This window comes from Phallusia mammillata, chromosome 5 (assembly GCF_965637545.1).
Source record: "Phallusia mammillata chromosome 5, kaPhaMamm4.hap1.1, whole genome shotgun sequence".
In the NCBI taxonomy this organism is placed as follows: Eukaryota; Metazoa; Chordata; class Ascidiacea; order Phlebobranchia; family Ascidiidae; genus Phallusia; species Phallusia mammillata.
In genome coordinates, this window is record NC_137256.1 from 5,287,201 (window position 1) to 5,308,640 (window position 21,440).

Here is a 21,440-nt window from a genome sequence, read left to right on the forward strand (position 1 = left end):
ATTATGTAGGACTATGCCCAAGTTTGTTTGGATAAGTCTATTAACAAACGAAAGTCGCAAATAATACCAACGTTTTGTCTAAAAAAATTGCTATTCGTGTTCGAAGTTTCGCGAATTTTAGGCAAATGCTTTCATTTCACAACCAAGTGCGATAGTTTTGATCGCTTCTTTTGTGCGTGCAAAAATCGTTCATTTAGGTAACAAAAGCGTATAAATTACATGTTGCGCAGACGGTGACCCCGTCATTGCGTTGATGGTATTTTAAGCGTGCTAGACAAGATATTGTATAACACTGGTGCATTTTTTTGCAGTTACCACGACCGTAGAAATGACAACAGGTGTGTTACCTCAGACTTCTTACTTTTGTATATGTTAATTAAATCAAAATAAAAACATAAGTGCAAAAAGATTTCAAAAAAGTAATTGAATGATTTGCAAACGTCAATATACACATTTCTTTCTCGATTTTGCAGTACCGACACCGGACGCAACGTCCACGACCGAAGTTATTGGTAAATATTGGCCAAATCGTACATATTCACACCACGTAGTTCAGTTAAAACTCGTTTTTTTTTTAAATCTCGAACTTGTTTTTGATTTTTCATCAGTGCAGTATGTTAGTACGCTGACAAACACGGTCGCGGGCGCTAAACAATAAGGCCATGTTACGCCTTCTTCATTTCTGTGCTGGCGTTGCTCTGGTCGCCTAATTTCCTCTCAGTCTGGCGGTTGTATTAAGAGTTCCCCTATCACAAACAATACAACAAGTCATGAGTTTCGTATGTAGATTTATAAAGCGCGCAACAAAATATGGCAACTGATGGAATGGTTATGGTTGGCTATTTTCTTTGCGGCGAAAATGTAATTCTTACGACCTGATGTGTGTTAAACTATGTTGTTAGGTTGTGTTTGTAATTCATTGTAACCATAGGGCTTCAACCGTCCACTATATATATTCATAAAACTGCGCGATCACATTACAGTCAGATGCCTCGTTTTTCAACGTGAACTCAGGCAGCCTCTCGCTACCCACGTCATTTTATAGAAAATCCTTGGTGTTTGATTCATCGCGCTAGTCTCTTTCCTGACTAAATCCCTGCAGATCGCAATCAGGTTTTTCCCGTTTAGTGCTTTTGTTGTGGGGATTTACTTAAGTTGGCGCACCCCTTTCCAAACCGTTTTACGCATCATTGCCATCGACGTCTTCACAGCCTGCCAGTTATTGCGTAAACGTAAAGGCACAACCTTTTCCGGCACCCAACACTTTTCTGCTATAGCGCCACTTTCTCAAGCGTAACGATAAAGGTGAGCTGCAATGTATACTCAAATTACCACGATGCAAGCAATTTTGGTTGTTTTAATGCCTTATTAAACTGTATTTATTAAACCCAGACCTATGCTCGACAACTACATGTCTTATTAAACTGTATTTATTAAACCCAGACCTATGCTCGACAACTACATGTCATTCATCGGCAAATTGCTCTTCAACATCTGGATCAGCCGTTTGCACTTGCAACAGTGGATTTACAGGCAACGGTTTTGAATGCCAAGGTGTGTATCTGTTTTAGCCCTGTTTTGGGGTCAGAAACGCAATTTGTCAGACCAACGTCTCATTTATCTGTGAATGTAACATGGGTTACATCGGCAGCGGCATCACATCCGAAACTATATTCATAAGATTTTTCGTTGGTAATGTCAATACTAAACTTTGTCATGCCCGGTCATTGTGGCACAAATGTGTCGGTGTTAACTGTACAGGTATTTTTTGCCAGCGCAATGTGCCGTGTCTGTTCACCCATGTCGTCTAGCACCGGGCGTCAGTTGTGATCTAAATTTAAATTTCGCTCTGGCTTAAGCACCTTGTCATGCATTTTGCTTTGGGGTCAGTTAAAAATACACTCAGTTAACCTAATAGGAAGTTCTTGCGAAAGCAGAATAAAAAAATGCTGCAGCCACTTACTGTTTAAATGTCAGCATTTTTGCCCCGTTTTTAATGTTTCAAGCCAAGCTCGTTTCAAAACTAAAATTCACCTCCAAGTAAATAAAATAAACACATTAATTTTGAACACATAAAAATGACATCGCTTTCAAAGGTTGTATTTTTTATTACTGGAGTACATTTATCCCCGTTTGAGAAGTTCTGGGTATTTGTGACCATGTGCAGGTTTTTTTTAAGGTTTGGTTTGGGTGACCGCTAAGTAGTTTTAAGAGACCGCAAGTGTTCATTTAAATACCAAAAAATAGCCATATTTGCAAAAAATAGCCATAAGTCCAAATTTTGGGAAACCGCTGGAGAAATTTGCACCTTAAAACACCTTAAAAAACACCTTAAAAAAAACACTGACCATGTGGGTATATTGCTTTAGCTCAGGGGTCGGCAACCTTTTTCTACTGCGGACCGTTTTTAAAACTGAAAAATTATCGCGGACCGACGTTCAAAAAACTACAAATATTCAGCAAGGAAAACGACTAAATTAGTTTATTGTTCTCGGTATACATGGACAAAATGTTTTGAAGCATTTTAGCTTATACGACCCGGTGACGAACTCCTCGCGAAGTAATTTTACTCTCTTGTAAGTCCGACTCTCATACAAAGTATGTATTGCCGCTCTAGTTGGTGTAATGGTAACATATAATGATGCACACTTTTAGCTTTGATTTCTGAGTCATCAACCACTGCTGATGAAACTACATCAGGTTAGTAATCGGCATCCGATTTGTTTATGTTTGTTTTGTTCGCTGTATCTATAGTCTGTAGTGACGTTTATTGGGTTTGCTGCGCCATTGACAAAACAGCAACGCCTGAGTGACACGACACGCTGCATGTGCCATGGAATGTCGAACTTGAAATCGATACCTTAAATTTTGAAACATCAGAAGTGAGGTTCATTGCATCGCGCTACCCGAAACATCTCAAAGGTTACAGTGGTCCCTGTTCACTACGATTTGTTACATAACATTCAAATGCAAATTGGTCAAATTTGTTACGGCCTGATATGTTTATATCTCTTCTGACACGTAAAATTATCTAATGTTGTGTTGAAATGTTCCTAGCACCAAACAATTGCGCATTTTTTACTTAAAACGACATCGTCTGATGATTCAGTGCGTTTTGTTTGCGAATCTTGTCGAATTCCTATTGTTCGCTGTCATGTTTTTTGGTGTAAATCCATGATCCGGGTTCGGATTTTTTTCCATTTCGGCGCACCCTGTTTTACGCACAACTTTACGTTTCACTGCCCATACAGACGTCATGCGGGCGCCAAGGATAGATTTCGAGCTGCGTCAGGGCACTTGCTCATCATTTTCTATGGTTTGTCTAAAATTGGTCTCAACTAAACTAACGAAATGAGCAATAAGACTGGGGAAATTTATTTTTGCGCACGATTTTACGGCGAATTTTTAACATTTATTGTAGGAGAAAGTATTTCCCTTTCTTTTGTGATGTAGACAGTGGTAAACCGTATTGCGTCTCGTTCAAAGAAAAGTCATAGCTTGAACCCGGAATTTCCGGCGCAATGGGTTTTTCAAATTCCGAATAAACAACCTTCTTACAACGCAATGTTAGAGCAAGCGGTGCCCGTTACATAATTTTGTTTGATATACATTTGTGTATTGACATTTTGAAAACGTGATGCAACTTAAAATGCTAAAACTTACAAACAAGTGAAGTTAAGAAAACAGGCGGTTTTGTTGAACCCGGGTCATCTAGTCGGTCTGTGTTAATGACGTCAAGTTCCTTTGTAGTTGTAACATCCGCTGCAACGACCACCATCGCCATGAGCACGGACACAATGGTTGTAACCGCAACAGGTTTGTTTGTGTTTTGTTTTGTCCTAATAGTCATCACGTAAATATATTCATAAGCACATATTGTCTACAGATGATGCCACCGATGCGCTAAGCACAACAGTTGGTCCAACAACAGGTTTGTCATTATATTTGTTGATGAATTAGATTAGGGATTACTTTGTAGGGTTATTGTTAAAGCAGGAACCACATATGCGAAACGTGTATTCACAAGTCCTTTGTCATTCTTAAATGTTTAGTTCATTGTGGTTTATACACCAGTGATACACCCAAACCATCTCGTTTTGTTATGTCCAAAACCATTTTTTGGCGTTTTGTTTACGCTTAACCTGATCCGATTCGGGTTAGGGCCGATTCTAGACTTAATGAGTGGGCCTGACTTCGTACTCCTTATTTGTACTGCAATTTTACGAACTTTCCTGATGTTTTTTTTTTTTTAAAGTTCGGGTTTGGCCTTGGACTTAGCCCTGGTTTTTACCAAACCATTTTTTATAATAAACTGCGCAAAACATAAAATACTTCCCTGGCTAAATGACTGTTTCTTTTTACACAAACAATGAATTACCAACTGAAACGGTATCAGTTGACTAGTTTATAAATTTTGTTTTCGTACCTCAAAACGCTTAAAAACTATTTTCGTAGTTTAATAATACCGAAGTATTGGCGCATTCGGCCAAGAAGTTCAACCGTACTTCGGTGATCACTATTAAATCACTAAATACTAATTGCTCACATTTCTCACGCCCCTATTTGTATTTCCAATTTGTTTTTATGTAAGGTTCGAGTGTCGCAATGTTATTTCTTTGCCACCCAACCAACCACATCAATGCAAACAGGCTGCCGTTTCTCGCCTTTGTGCCTATTTATCGTTGGCATATAGGGTTGTTTGCCTAACACCTCTCTTTTGAAGCGAAGGTCTTTATAACCCAGATTTTTGTTCCTTAGCAACCTTTTGCAAATGCATCGTTGAAGACATAAATGTTAACAAACCAAAATACATCAGAATATTTTACAGTTCATTTCTAGTTGGTGGTCAGAAAAACATGTATTAAAATTTAAAAAATTTCATTCTTTTTTATTACAGCTACTGAATCGGCGTCCACAACAGATGAAACTACAATGGGTGTGTAACTGTAGTTACTAGAAAATATTTCTTACAATACTCCCTTACTTTTACCCTGATGCATAAATGCTAAAAATTAATTCAAATTCATAAACTTGATGTTTGTTATATTTCAATAATTACGTGTTTTTAATAAAATGCTGTTAGCCCTGAATCTGTATTCCCCAGATGCACGGGTTACTTAAGTGATTGTGCATCTAAACCACTTAAGAGGCCTGGTTTAAACCTATTTTGGTCATTGCACAACGGTCCCATATCCTTTTACGACAATTTGCGGTCGAAACCTGGTTCTGTTTCAATCGCACGCACAGTTTAACGCTGTTAGGTGACATTATCGATCATTTGATAGAGACTATCGTCGCAATTCTGAACAAAGCATTTGGAGAAAACAAAACCAAAAACGTCCATATTTACTGACCCCTGCGTGATCGTTGATCCTAAATGTTAACCAATGATCTAGTCTAGACTCTAGGGGGATATTTATCCTTTCCTTTTGTGCTGATATAAACTGCAAAAATTCCTAAAATAGAGCATTTTGTTTACGAATTTACGATGGTTTGTTTATGCAGCATCTGATCCGTGCTCAAGTACCACATGTCATGAGTGGGCAAGTTGTTCCTCAACCTCGGGATCGGCTGTGTGCACCTGCAACAGAGGATTTGCTGGAGATGGTTTCTCTTGTGAAGGTATGTGGTTAAATGGTCAAAAAAACTTATAAATCACGTCGTTGTGGGACTTTTCAAAAACTAAGCAAGAGATACGTCTTTGTTCTAAGATGTTTGTTTTTTGTCCAGATATCGATGAATGCTCTGAGGGCCAGGAAAATTGTCACGAACGCGCCAACTGTCAAAATCTTAATGGCTCGTTTGCGTGTAGTTGTCTAGATGGATACTCCGGAAATGGCACAACGTGTGAAAGTAAGTCTTTAAAATTATAACTTACTAACAGGTCAACCCACCATTTGAGTATTATGTGTTGTGCTTCGTTTTTTAGTGCTTGATGCTTTTTGTTTGCATGATGGTAACCTATGTCTATCGTGCACTACGCGCGCATTCAGTGTTATTTACCCTGATGAAGACAACCTATATAGGTCGTCGAAACGTCGGAATAAAAATACAATTGCCACATGAGCTCTATAAACTTGATATTATGCCTGGCAGCAATAGCTTATATATGGTGACCTTTTATGTAAAGAAAGAGATCGGACGCCGCATTTAAAATCCAACACTTTTATTTTGTGACTTTTACAAACCTAAATATATCGTCAAAAGTGAAGTTGGATGAAAACTATGTCGCATTTTGATCGAGTTTCAATACTTGCTACTGGGTGTTCGGCTAGTCAACCCCTTTTTTAAGTCCTGGCCAATTTCTAAACAGCTTCTATACAATTTACTTACACCACCAAACACACGGTCAAGCACGGTCCGTAAATCTGAACCTATTTACCAAATAACAATGTACAAATGTTTCTTCGCAGATATTGACGAATGTGCGATGGATACCGACAACTGTTTCACGACTGCTAACTGCACAGACACGGATGGCTCATTTAACTGCACTTGTCCCGTTGGATTTGAAGGCGACGGCTTCGAATGTACAGGTATATGACGTGTTGTTAAGTTGCTTAGGTTACACCTTGAAGCCAGGAGGATTTACTGGCCGTTAATGTTTGCCGACCTCACCCATGCGTAATTTTAGTTAACAATACGTGACTTATTTCTTAACCTAAGTTATTTTCTCCATTTAGCACATTGCTGCCGTAAAACTACCAGACCTTTACATTTTGGTTAAAGTACAGCAAGTAAGGGCACATTTCAGGCAATATAAACAATATCTACACATTAAAATATGTCCTACTTATATGTGAGAAATTTTTAGCCAGCAAGCTCTTTGTCAGCACACGTTTTTTCAATTCGCAATGTTTGCATTTGAAATGAATATAAGAAAGGCCACAAAGCCATTTCCCCAAAATCTATACAAATGATATGTGGGAAAACCCAATGTTTTGCAGGGCATGGTCGGTCGCTTATCTATAGCACAAACGTGATCGAACACTATAACGCTTTGCATTTTGTGCTATTTTTTTAAACATCTTAATTTTTTTAATGTTAATAACATCTAAGAAATGCTTTTTCCCTGTCAAAGCAGTATGCAAAACAAAATCCACGTGTGGACTTTCCCCACTCGCTTTTAATATGGTGATAGCTAAATGTGTATTTTTCGACAGAAATTGACCCATGTACGCAGACAACATGCCACACATCAGCTTCATGTTCCTCTTCGTCTGGTTCGGCCGTATGCACATGTAACAATGGATTCGTGGGAGATGGATTTTCTTGCGAAGGTAGTCGCGTGGCTATTTTTGTCTGTTAACAGTGATAACACTATTCAATAAGTGCGCGATATCGTTGTTTTGGTTGTGTTCATTTATAGCAGTGGTAACGGTTAACCAATTTTGGGGTTTGCTTTATTTCCAGACGTGAACGAATGTGAAAATGGCACGGACAACTGCGACCAGAATGCCGATTGCCAAAACACCAATGGTTCTTTTACTTGTGAGTGTCGTGGCGGCTATACCGGAAGTGGGGCAACGTGCGAAAGTAAGTATCCTGTTTTGCAACCAATTTTATCAATATAAACGCACATGTATCATCTGAATATGCTTAGCACCCCTACTATTGTTAATTGAAATGCACCTGTAACGTAAACAATCTTTGTTAAATTTTGCTGAATTAAAAAAATTAGTTCGGAGGGTTAGACAATCTTAACTTTATGAAAACCGTTTAAAGCTAAACAGAGGGGATAAAAGATCTTGTTACTTTTGGAATCTAATAAAATATCACGCACTTTGTTATTGCTAATCGCATCTGGTTTGACATATTTGTTTAGTGCGTGCAAATCGCAATAAACAGTTTTTGTTACTTAGATATCGACGAATGCGCAAATGGCGGGGACAATTGCTTTTCGAACGAGTACTGCACCGATACTCCTGGTTCTTTTGTTTGCACCTGCCCGCCTGGATTCGTTGGCGGCGGCATCGACTGTACAGGTAAGGCTATCTGTAACAGTGCGGGCACTCAACCGTGCTAACTTAGTCTTCAATTCTGAAGATCTGCGAAAGGTCAACTTGTTTTTGTTGCGTCAATTCTTTCAATTTCGGCTACTGTAAAGCAGGGGTCGGCAACCTTTTTTGCACTGCAGACCGTTTTTGAAACTGAAATTGTATAGCGGACCGGCCATAAAAAACTACGAATATTTAGCAATAAAAACGCTTAATTTTGTTTAACATCCCCAGGATGCATGGGCAATTTTTTTTAAAGCATTTAACCTGAAAAATTATACGGCCTAGTAACGAACTTCTCGCGGACCGGCACAGGGCGGTTGCTGACCACTGCTCTAAAGTGCTCAGTTTTTTTTAACTAGTGCGAATGTTTTTTTGTTGATTATAGAGGAGGGTCAATATTTTTCACCCAGCTGTAGCAACCGGTTAATAAAAATCGCTGACGCGCACGATTTCATTGACCGTAGATCACAACTTCCTTTTCACAGCTTGGATATTTTTACAGCGTGTTTAAAATTGTTTTTACCCACGCGCGTGCGCGAAGTTGTCCATTGATTTAACATCACATACCTCAACGTATCCGCATAAAACAACAAAATTCAAAGTGTGTCCATTGATTTAGCATCACATACCGCAACGTAGTGGCACCTGATGTTCAGTTGGGCGGAACTTGACGGGATTAGAGATTCGCGCAGACCGAAAATCTTTAATGGCTGAACTGAGCCAGTAGTTGCGATTTCGGGTTTGTTTGAAATGCAGGAAAGTTGTTCTGCCTTATGTTTTTCAGCCCACACAGTATTTGTTTGTTTAACTGTTGGCAACTTTATAACTATACCAGCGTTAACCTTTCTGCCCATAACCGCGTTAAGAAGAATTGTGGCCTTCCTACACAGCACTGTTATCATGCTCTCCTGTTCGTTAAGCATTTTTTCAAGGCAAATTGTTGAACCCATAGACCAGATATTGGCAAACGTTAAATCGACGCGTGCTAATGTAAGTTACTTGATGCTTCCATGTGGTAATGACTACGCGTGCCAACATTTTTCTGAAAAATACTGCTTTATTCCATCTGATATCAATAGTAGACAAAAAGTATACGGATTTGTGCAGTTAGGCTGGATTTTAAGACTACAGAAAAAGATACAACTGAAAACAAGCATTGCATAAATACGCAAATCGTTTGGCGTGCCATAAAAAATCACCTCGAATGCCACATTGACACGCGTGCCCCTCTTCTAGACTATTTTTAGTTTTTTCTTTGTCTCAACTCTTTTATACACCACAGAATGCAATCAGCTCACAGTAAGCCATCTATTTGGACGATCAGCGTTGGAGATAATGGTGGATTATCAGTCTCTGAGCGGAGAGTTCGTAGCATTTATGTTTAATGTGTCGGGAGGCGGCATGTCACTGTCAAGGATGAGCGCTCAGGGCATGGGACGATACGTTTTCTCGCAACTGGCGGCAAACACCGAATATGAAGTGACAGTGACGAGCATTGACGAGTGCAGGTCCTCAGATACTTTCATGGTTACAACAGGTACGATTAAATAGAAAAGTAATTGATTTACTTACGACAATCTGGAACATACCAACATGTCTTCGAATTCGTCTTTCGCCTGTATATTATTTTTTTACCATTTTGTTTTAAATGTATATGTTTGTAATGGCCTTTGAAAAAAATCTAGCCCACTTACTTTTAAAACACATAAAAACCCTTTCACCTCTGAAAATCATGTTTCTTTAGGCGCTTAACGTTCGATTTTTAACCGATTTAGTTAAATTAACTGTTATTTCTGTTTTGCGTAGCTTCGCAGTGCACACGTCAGTGCACCCTTGGTCACTGCGTGATAGGACAGGACCAGTTGGAAGCTTGTGTGTGCAACAACAACTTCATGGAGACTAGCAACCCTGACATTTGCACAGCGGGTCAACCCTGCCAAGAGAGACCTGGTATTTGCAATGAAACCGTTTCTGTGTGCTCGAACCAAAACGACGGAACGGCAGAATGCGTCTGCTTTGACGGCTACGAAAACATCCAGGGAAAATGCGAAGGTGTGTACATGTTATTTTAGGTGCAATGTTTTCCGTACTTTTAAGTGGCTTTGTATACACCAGGACTCATTTTTACCACGTATTACTGTGAGCAATATTAGATGTTCAGCTTTCGGTCACACACAAAACATTTTTTTCTGTGCAGTTGCACAAGCACACAGCTTAGAGCAGTGGTTCTCAAACTTTTTTATTGTCGGGGCCAAATGGTATATTTTAAGTGTGTAGGGAGCCGCAAAAAAACGAAACCCTGAGAAAATCACTAAAGAAGATGACTTTAAAAGCTAAAATAGCAATGTTTGGTGGTTTTCTGAGATGTGGTGCGAGCCAAAAAAAAGGTGGTTGGGGGCCGCATGCGGCCTCGCGAGTTTGAGAACCACTGGCTTAGAGGAAACATCAATTAACGTTTCCTTTCTTTATAACGTTAAAACGACGCTAAATCATCTAGATTTGGTAATGTAATGGCAAATTGTTGTTCTTGATGAATTAAACCTATTAAACCCTAAGCTTGTAAAAAGATTAATCATCCCTGTGCGATAAAGCCTTTTTAATTGGTGAATCTTAATTTCAGTTTGATTTTGCATAAGTTGTTGCTGTTTTTTGAAACAGCATTGGAATACTAATGGCGTCACTGGTGCAAATGTATTGTTCCAAGGCAAAAAATACTGGCGCTCATGGCTTTGTACTATGGTTAAATTTACCGCAAAAATATTGAAATTTAAAATCTACAAAATATGTTTGTGTTTTGCTGGTTTGGGTCATCTTTTTTGCAAAACTTCGGCGAATCTGTTTCGGCGTGTTTTACGTTCTGGATCATAAACAATCAATTATCGCCTCTACCATTCTGTGATAACACCTTTGAGAAACTCAGTAATGTTGTATTCTCTACCAAAAAAGGGCCTTGGAGAATATTGGATTTTATAACCGTACCGTCTAAAGTACATGAAAAAAATTACCATACTTGTCGCATAATGCATACAAAAGTTGAAATTCAGAAAAAACAGCATTCTTTTTCAAAATATACCTAAGAGTTGTTCATGAGGAACGAGTTGATTCACCTTAGCACGTATAACAGCCGAACCAGCAAGCGCAAGCAGGCCGATCCGCTCGACCGCTTTCAAACAATTTGCGTTTTGCCTGCATCGAACCATGTGGTTTTCAACCCTGCGAAGCAGCACGTATCACTTGCTTTGATAAAAAGAAAAACAATCCCCTTCAACGGCCATTTATGATTTTTTCTTTAGCATATTGAAAATACAATTCACACTGGTGGGTCACTCGGTAAACTTCATCGAAGACCAATGTATCAAATGGGTTCGTACAATCAGCAGTGTTTGTTAAGCCGACTTTTCAGAGAGTTCGCGACACTAAAATCTCGGCGCCAGTGCGCATTTAAGGGTGTTATTCCTGCTCAAAATGTTTTTATACTTGCATTTTAAGCTTTGCACTGACCACTTGTTTACTCCAACATACCTATTACATCAGTGGTTCTCAAACTTTTTCATTATTTTTTAAAAACGGTCCCTTTGCCATTATTTCAAGGGCTCGCTGTCCTTAAGCCTGAATGTGTATTTCAGAAAAACGAAAGTTGAGTGCAGGATTTTAGCTAGTTGTGTAAAAATGCGCATAACAATGATCCAAAGGCAGCATCTGACATCACAGACAAGATAAAAAATATTGCGATTGTGCGCATTTTTGTTAATTGTCATGCAATCAAGTCTCTTGTTTAGCAATGAAGACGGTCGATTCGCAATTCTACTTTGATTTAAACTTATTAAGTGGCACAAACTGACGCCCAATAAGATTATAGAATTACTTCAACCTCTTCGCGCCCCCCTCCCCGAGTAACCCTAAAGGTCATTTGCCGTACACAAACCAGGAAGTCAAGCCAGATCAAACGGTTTACCATATTAGCTAAATGTGGTTTAACCCTTTATCTAAATTTATTGTATGCTCAAATAGCACTTTAAGCTTTGGGTTTGTTTCTAATCAAACAAACAATCAAAACATGTATTTGTAACCCATTGAATTGTGCAAGTCGTTTAACATTTCCGCTTATAGTTGTGCATATAACTTTGTTTCAATATGTGCATTTTGACCGTTTGGCACCATCACGACTACATTTCGACTACACACACTCTTCATTTTACCTCACTGATTTGATGTTTGAGTTTACCGGCCGTACTTTTCTCTTTCTAGTGATCGACCAGTGCCAGTCCAACCCTTGTCCCAATGGCCAATGTACGACTGAAGTTCTGAGCTTTACTTGCGAATGCAACGCGTTTTTCTCCGGCAGAACCTGTAATGTTTTCCAACCTTGTGATCCCAACCCTTGTCAGAATGGCGGACAGTGTAGCCCTGACAACATGAACAACAACTACACGTGCATCTGTCCACCAGGATTTAAAGGTGTGACATTATTGGTATCCCTAAATGGTAACCACATTTGGGTGTGCACAGTTGTACGTCCCTGTAACATGGCAAACTTATCTACTGACTTACACATTATAAAATCCATAGATATTCGACAAAATTGCGATATACGCCGAATGTAACACTTTTATGTTGTAAAACATCCCTAGATGACAACTGCTCAACAGAGATAAACGAATGTATGGCAAGTACTCCACCCTGCGATCCCAACGCCAATTGTACAAACACGTTTGGTTCATTTACGTGCGAGTGCAAAACCGGATTCAGGTAACTTTGACAATAGGTAGCAAGGTTTTGCATATTCAGAAAAGAGAGATAATAAATATAACTTTTTTTGTGCAGGGGTGATGGTCTCAGATGCTTCGAGATTATTCTTCTTCCGTTTGGCGAAGCTGCAGGAGATGACTTGCTTTTTGTAGGTGATGATATTGCGTCGCCAACCTACCAGTAAGTTGCTTACAGCTCTATAGCAGTGGTTTTCAATCCTTATCACCCTATTCGTACCTAATAATGTAAAACATTTTCTTCGTATTGAACTTAGAATTTTTACATGAAAGACATTGCTTTTGGTTTTGAGGGCCACTGTTTCATATAGCATGATTATTCAACAAAAGTATGCAGCCCTAAAAATCTGACTTCTTGAAGGACGGAGTACAGCATTCCTTTTGGCCTGGAAAATTTCAACCAGTTTCGTGTCACCTCTAACGGCTTTATAAATATGGGTTCATCGTTTTACTACGTCGGTAGTTTATACCGACCTTACGCAAATGGTTTTGAGGATCAAACCTTGGCTATTCTTGCACCGTTCTGGGACGATTTTCACCCTAACATCAATAACGACGGTCGGATTTATTACCAAGTAAGCATTTAAGTTTTAAATTCCCTTTACAAACCTCAGGTCATCAATTCCAAAAAATCTTAATTTGCTGTTATTTAAATGCATTTTTTGGGTTTTGGTTGTGTTTACCCAATTTATCAATTTAAATGGGAATATTTCGTTTACAGACCTGACATATTTTAATTGTCTGTTAAACGTTCGTCTTCATTTTCATGTAAATTTCTAACCCTTTGTTTGATTTGTGAAGGTGTACGACACTATTGCATCTACACTTGACGCTGCGGAAAGAGCTGTCATAGAAGAAGTTGGGACGCGGATCTCAGAACGATTTAACCTTACGAATTTTAATCCAGTGTTTGTTTACAAGGCGACCTGGAGCGAAGTGGTGATGTTTCCCGAGAGTCGAGCAAACCATAGAAATTTCGTAAGTATTACTTGGAAATGTTTCGTCCACTGGTCAGAAACTGAATCGCGAAACTTTTATTATACACGCCAGAGCCAAGGTTTTTACACCTTTAAAGCTTAATTTACCTCTTTTTCATTTTTTCTGCAAAATTTACATTTGGTGTAGCCTGCTGGTATTAAAATGTTACCGTTCCAGCACAATTATTTTACGTTCGTTATCAGATATAAAAGCTGTTTAAAGTAAACACGTGCAAATGCTTAACCGACAATTCGACTTGCTTGTTAAAGTCCCATGTTTGCTTCTGTAACTTTTATTCTTTAAAGTTTAAATCCAACAGCGGATCAACAACCTTTGTCAACATTAGATTACTGTCTAATTCAATGCACTGTACTGGTAGTAAAAACAACAACCAATATATTTTCATCTGTTTTTAACAGCCCAGCACTTTCCAAGCTGTTCTTGCAAGTGACGGATGCGACACTTACGTCATCTACTTGTATAAAGAGGAAGCAATGTTGTGGCAAACCGGGTTACGTTTTATCGATAATGCACTGATCGGATATACCAACGGAAGGGAATTGCAATTTACAGAATCGCAGGGATTATACAGGCCAGATCAAACATTTCAGAGTAATGGTAAGTAAGGATGGAAAGAAAACAATCAACAAATCAAAAGTGCTATGATAATATTTTATTTTAAAAAGAGGCTTGAATACCTAAAGTTTTATGTAACACCTCAAATCTTGTAGCAGATGCTTGTCAACGTTTAAATGATTTTAGGTCTCCTTACTTATCTAAAAACAACGGTACAACTAGTGGTAGGATTCAAATTTTTTGTCAGCCGGTTCCATCACCAAAGTCATATTTTTCAGCCGGTTCTGTTACAAAAAGCCTATTTTGACAGTAACCAGTAATGCTAACCGGTTCGCTGATCTCATAAAATTTCGTGAGATGGTTCTATAGAACCGGTCCGAACCGGCTGAATCCCACCACCGCGTGCAACCATATGCATTTATAAACCACCTATAGCAATTAGGACACACTGTTGTTGCAATTAGTCTGTGTGGTAGATATTTTGTCATTCTGGTAAGTACGCTTAAGTATTCGTCTATTCCAAATTAAAACGACAAACCTTAGAAGCCTAGAATTTTATGAATGTTTACTGTATTGACTGTATGTGTTTTATATTTTTACATCATAAAATTACTGTATGTGTATTATAGCGGTAGCAAACTTGCATCTAACTACCTTACAGGTGGAAGAAGACGGGGTCAATACTTCTATCATTTGACTCCGGATAAGACTTCTACACAAATGTCTCGATGCGGCTGTGTAAGTTGGTACGTGAAAGACGTATCGACAACTTACGTGCCTTCGTCGATGCCTTGTCCCTGCTTCGAGCTTCAGGCCATCATTGATCCTCGTTATACTGTTTCGGTGGATTACATCTTCCATGTAATAAACAACTACTTGTCAGGGGGGCGTTTCAGAAGCAGTAGCACCACGGAATGGGAATTGGACAGTAAGATTGTTTATTTGTCTCCCAAATATATATGCAATTTGCTCTTTGTTTTTGTTTTGACATTTTGATTAACGGCAGTATTGTACCCCCCCCAGAACAAATCTCTGCATTTTGCTTAAAGCATTACCACATTCTTTCAGGCCTTTTTAACCAGTGCTACCAACCCTTCCGTGGAACTGGTCCACGCTGTTGCTATCGAAGGGGATTTCGTAGATTCTTCTTCTTCTGGCTCATCTTTGATGGCGCGTTAAGTTCGGGACCACTGAACAGTCGAGCTGAAAGATTTCAAATCCCGATTTTGGACGAAAATGGTTTAGTTTATTTCAGAAGTCAGGCCATTTTCGACGATCAGATTCAACAATCGCTAGGTAAACAATAAGTGCTTGTTTTGCGAGTTTAATACGTAGACTAAAATAAATGTTAAACTTTACTTGCTAACAAGTGTAGTGTATTACATTATTTCTTTATTATTACACTATGCAGAGGGCGATCTTGTTCCGCGTCGCCAGTGTTGTTTGGAGAGCGGTGCTGCTGGATTCTGTAACATGTACAATAGGAGACGTCCACCTGCAAGTTGTAACAACTACGTCCAAGTTTTCCCAAGTGAGTTCAACCAGGCGTCGGAAATCTTGTCCTGATGGAAAAATAAATACTTAATGTTATCATATCAATTTTGTGTCTTGTAATTTGTGCGACATGTCTTAAAATAGCACCAACCAAGATTGGAGAATTTAATGAAACAAAACAACTAGAATACCAATAAATATATTTTTGACAAAAGCAAATTAACAAGGGTAGTTGGCCTAACAATATTATTGAAGTTCAACATTATCCTAGGAAAGGATATTATCTACCAAAGTTATATTTACAGTGATTAACGTTACCGAATGCAAACTACAGTCCCTCAATGGCCAGACGTTTGGGCTGAGGTTTTCTTTTATTCATCTTTTTTCACATTACTGTTTTACTATGGAAACAAACAAATTCTTTCCAAGGTTTCACATTCGGCGATCCTCACATCACAACGATTGATGGAGCTCAGTACACCTTCAACGGACGTGGCGAATACATGCTTGTTTACTCGCCGGATTTGTTCGTCCTGCAAGCCCGAACACAACAAGCGGTAAATGACGACGGAACTCTGACTGATGCAACCGCGTTTAGCGCCTTCGCAGCCCAAGACATTGCTAACAACTCATCAATGGTTAGTTGCTTCTATTGGCTGCGGTTTTGAATAAGACAGCTGGAATTCAACAATTTACGTGATTAGTTTTAATGCTTAATATTTGGTTTGTTACTGATCATTTGACAGTAGTAATAAGGGGAAACCGGCAGATAATATGTACTAGAATCAGTTAAAAATTATATTTGTTAGGAAACTATTAGTGCCCACAAATGTGAACTATTTAAGCACTGCTGTTATTTCATTTTTATTAGTAACAAACAATCGTAGCTAACTCATTACTGTTAGATGCGTGTACCTTTGAGGAGAACGATTATGTGCAAAAATAACTATTCAATAAAACGTTAGACAAAGCATTCTTTAATAACAATTATATTGCTCTCTTCATTTTCGAACAAAGCAACCAAAGTATCGATGTCCTGTTCAAAACGCCATCATTGGGGTAATAACGTTTTGAGAAACATCTGCTTACAAACTGGCACCAGTAATGAAAGCTTAGTTCACAGGTGGCCAAAAACTTTGATGTTAGATGTAATGGATATAATATAATTGGAAACAATCAAAGGCCTTTGATTTTGCTTTTGGTTACAGTATGGTTTGCCTATGCTGATTTTTCGGCGTAATCCCTTTTGCGATCTGACCAGTACGTGTTTAACGGTCTAGTTTTCTTGCCTATTTTTACTCCGTCGCATTCTTTTGGGTGTGACAACATCTAATATAGGATGTTGACCGGTTTTCCTTCTTCCGCCACGCCAAAATCGGCCAGCATGCAACTAATTGTGTCCGTGAACCTGATATGTACATAAGGTTGACGAAAGCATGTTATTCATATTAGATTTTTTTGATACGACCTTAGTCTTCTATTCTTAAAGGATCCAAATAGGCTAGCCCTTTAATCTTGGGGCCTCGAGTACCCGTTGCAATTCCGTTTGAAGCTATAGTAGTCAGTGGTCAAAATACAGGCCTACTCTTTCAGTGATTTTACCACATCTCGTTATGGGCATAAATGGTGATGAGATATAAAGTGCAGATACCACGGACTGTTCGTTGGTTTTTGGTAAATACGCTTGGAAAATCCCCTACCCACCGCCACTAAATCGTCCACATCCAAGAATGGAAGCCTGTTTTGTTTTGTAAATCCATCCTGAATGCGATGCTTTGCTGTTTAGGTGACGCAGAAATGCTGTCACCTGGCTTTCATCGATACAACTAAATATGGCATCCACATATCGCCACCGGAATCGTGGTTGTAAGGCAAAGCGTTCGCAAAGCCTACTGACACCATGTCTATATTGGCAACATGCGCCGACACTAGACGTGACATACATATTTTTTTTCCAAAAAAAGCTCGAGGGCAAATATCTAGCCCCCTGTATGTCGTCAGTTATTTTTCCTTGAGGCTGTAATTATCCAGCGATCATGTGCAATTCCAGTGCCAGATCATTGGGTAACATACTGAAACTGAACAGCGATATTTTTTATCTGATACTAGTGTTTGGCTGTCGTTCAATGACTGTTGCTCCGTAATAGGGAACTCGTTTAAATTGATTAAAGTAAAGTAAATTCCGTGCTACCCACCAACGGCGCTAAAACTCGAGACAGGAATTTGGCTGGTTTGTTCTTCGGGCTTCCTTATGAATGATATAATAAGCGTTAAAAAGCATTTCTTTCTCTTGAACTTTTATCATTTTGTTGGTGCTAGTTTGAAGCCGTATAAGCGTGTAATTTTGCTTTTGTAATAATAAAACCATTGTACTTGTTCGTACCACCCCGAAAAGCGTCTCAAATGGTGCTTCGAAACGTCGGTTGCATTGTAATCAAACTGCTGGAAGAGCAATCATTGTTAATGTGTAATTTGAATATTTGCACAAATTCAATGCATATATTTAACTCCTAAATGACTAAAGTTTGCTTAAGGTCAATCAACATACATTTTTTTGTAATTTGTAATGCAGATTCAAATCGAAGCAGACCCGAACAACGAGACAGAGATCATCGTAAAAGTCGATGGCACCATCATGGAAAATTTGTCTACAAGTAAACTACACTGGCACAATTAAAATATTAAAAAACGAACATGGGCTGCCATGTTTTGTGTGAAGACTAGAACACTAACAAAAAAGTCTTGAACACTAACAAAATATTCCTAAATTTATACGATGTGGTTCTATGTTAACAACTTTTGATGTTGTTAAGGACTGAGATTAAATTGATGATCAAATCCGTTGAATTTAACACTAGAACGATGACTTTAGTGTAGATATTTTGTGTGATCGTAACATATATTACTCTACACCCAAAGCAATGCGATGAGGTTTGCCACATTTAGTTTCTGTGGATCAAATTATCGGCGGAACAGTGGATTAAAACACAACAAATGCGATTCACTAGCCTATTTCGAACTACAAAAATTACTTAAAATCTGAAAAGACATATAGCTATTAGCTCAAGTGCTAAGGCTTAGTGTTCAGACCTATAGTGTTATTATTGTGGTTTGTTTATAGTGGAGGAAATTTTCGGAGGAGTTGCTCTCTCGGTGAACGACAACGGGACACGCATTGCAAAATTCCCTGGCGGTTCTTCATTGGAAGTCACAGTTACAACTGGAATCTTGTCGCTCTCTTTCACTGGCTCCGACAGTTTGAGGGGAAGCATGCGAGGCCTGATGGGTAAAGCTTCTAAATAACGTGTGATGTAAATTTGAACGGAAAATCAACGACATTATTTCTCGAAGGCAATTGGAATGGAGACAAGGAGGACGACTTCGAATTCCGCAACGGCACTATGCTGAACTTTACTGACCTCCAGCCAACTGACAATGTGGACATTTTAAATGGAACCCTTTCTGAACGACCCTTGTATCCGTTTGGACTCAGCTGTAAGTTGAATCACATTTCTTGATTACTACAACTGATTCCTATCCGCAACTTTGTAAGTTTCTGAAATAGATAAGTCATAGATTTGTAAGCCGCAAAGCGTATTAGGATTAATTGTGCGAGAAACTTTATGATTACCATTAGGTTAAAACTTACCTAGTCTGGTTAAGGAACAGCGTTACCTAATTTGGTTAAAGTTAAACGGTCTACAGGGAGATAATGCTGTTAAACAAATCAATACCTTGGAATGAAAACCTTGTTCATTCCCGGTGTGTTCAGGGCAAATCAACGAGACAGAGAGTGTTTTTAATTACACCAACATGGGCAATGATACGTTTGCTTTCCACAATCCAACCAATCCACCCGAACCGCCGTTCCTCGAGGAACTTGTTGACGCCCAAAGAGGAACCGAACTGTTTAATCTGACTCTCGCCAACTGCACATCCAACGGTCAAGTATCGACTACTTGTCTATACGATGTTCTTACAACGAATCGAACAGAGATCGGCGCCAACACGTTGTCTGCTTCTGCCGGCTCCGAGGCTGCAGCTGCATCAAACGGTAAAAATAACATCCTCACCTGAAATTGTTAAAGCCAATATAAAAGCATTGACCTGGTGTAATTGCCAATTACCTCAGAGAGTGTACACTTTTGCGACATGTAAGATCTTCTCGGTGTTGCTTGTAACAAGATATTGGCCGTATAGACTAGTGCAGTGGTTCCCAAACAGGGGAGAATTCCCCACTCGGGGGGAAATTTGTGTCACAATATTAATCTCTTCCTGGTGGTCTGTGCTATATGTTATTCTTGCATTTGCCATATATGAGCTGAGAAAAATAAAGTTATTATAAATATTCTTCAGTTAAGTTCATGATTTATAGTACAAAGAGGAATATTAGAGGCTATAGAGCTTATAATCAAGAGTTTATTTTTTGTTCCGAGTATTACATTAAAATGTTAATGGAAACGATATTTTAGCAAAATAAATTTGTAGGGTGGAATTAGATTTGAATATCAACTATAAGGGTGCACAGGACAAAAAAAGGTTGGGAACCACTGGATTAGTGTAACCATATGACACTTCAGTTTGTTATTACTTTTAACCAAGGCTATTCCATAGGCATGTTCAATGCATTATCTAGAGCAGTGGTTCTTAACATTTTTTCCTTGCTGCACCCCTTTCAAATGACCAACCAATTTTCGCACCCCTTACAAATCACTAACCAATTTTCGCTCCCCCTTCTGTAATTGCTTAAATAGAATAGACCAAACCAACCTTAATGATTCAGCATCCCCGCACCCCCTAGGAACAGTTCTCGCACCCCTTCGGGGTGCGTGCACCCCAGGTTAAGAACCCCTGATCTAGAGGTCTGTTGAAAGTGCCTCTAACATGAAATCGTTTATTTTTATTAGCTTTGTTATAAAAATCACAAATCCTGTATTCAACGCGCTGCATTTTCTCGTTGCAGCAAACAATCCACCGAATATCACTGTCACTGACAACGGCGACTTGGTTAACGGAACCTTCCAAGCTGAACTGGGTGTAACTGGAACATTTACTGTGATGGCTACTGACGTTGATGGTGACACATTTACCTTTGGAATCGTTTCCACCAACAGCATACCTGGAATCGCGATTAATTCAGGTAAGTGAATGCTTGACATTTTTTACCCAAAACCTGATGTATGCCGGCGTCAGGGGTATGCTTTTCCTTGATTTATCTGGAATCGCGAATAATTCAGGTAAGTGAATGCTTGACATTTTTTACCCAAAACCTGATGTATGCCGGCGTCAGGGGTATGCTTTTCCTTGATTTATCTTTTAAAATAAAAATAGTTTTGGTTAAAGTGCAACTATCTTAAGCTTGTTGATTACATTTCAACTGCTTTAAAAATTGTTGTTGTTATTTTTGTTAATTTAGTTTTTCTTTTTATTCCGTGTCTATAGTGTGCCAAAGCAATTATTCGAAATCTCCTTCAAGCAGATGTCAGCTTTGTGTTACAAAGCGCTGGCAAAATATAATTTGCAAGGATTAAACCATTCTTTCTTCTTGTAGTTCTTACCCGTTAATTCTTTTTTAGCTACTGGCGTCGTAACTTGGACCCCGATGGATTCCAACATAAACACGGGC

The 21,440-nt window shown here is 38.9% G+C and overlaps 1 protein-coding gene across 1 annotated transcript; it reads left to right on the forward strand.

Annotated features, from left to right (window-relative positions):
* The first annotated feature begins 328 nt into the window (after window positions 1-328).
* Window positions 329-21,379, forward strand: LOC145228146 (uncharacterized). The gene is made up of 30 exons (XM_080093139.1): window positions 329-338; window positions 1,444-1,554; window positions 2,656-2,700; window positions 3,751-3,816; window positions 3,887-3,931; window positions 4,898-4,936; window positions 5,506-5,622; window positions 5,731-5,853; window positions 6,414-6,536; window positions 7,164-7,280; window positions 7,414-7,536; window positions 7,863-7,985; window positions 9,283-9,537; window positions 9,807-10,052; window positions 12,249-12,458; window positions 12,632-12,749; window positions 12,825-12,929; window positions 13,128-13,341; window positions 13,568-13,744; window positions 14,164-14,362; window positions 14,982-15,248; window positions 15,389-15,616; window positions 15,732-15,851; window positions 16,244-16,452; window positions 18,387-18,468; window positions 18,936-19,100; window positions 19,166-19,309; window positions 19,587-19,868; window positions 20,778-20,954; window positions 21,366-21,379. Exons 1-30 carry the CDS (start codon window positions 329-331, stop codon window positions 21,377-21,379), a joined length of 4,254 nt encoding a protein of 1,417 aa, XP_079949265.1.
* Window positions 21,380-21,440: the final 61 nt, after the last annotated feature.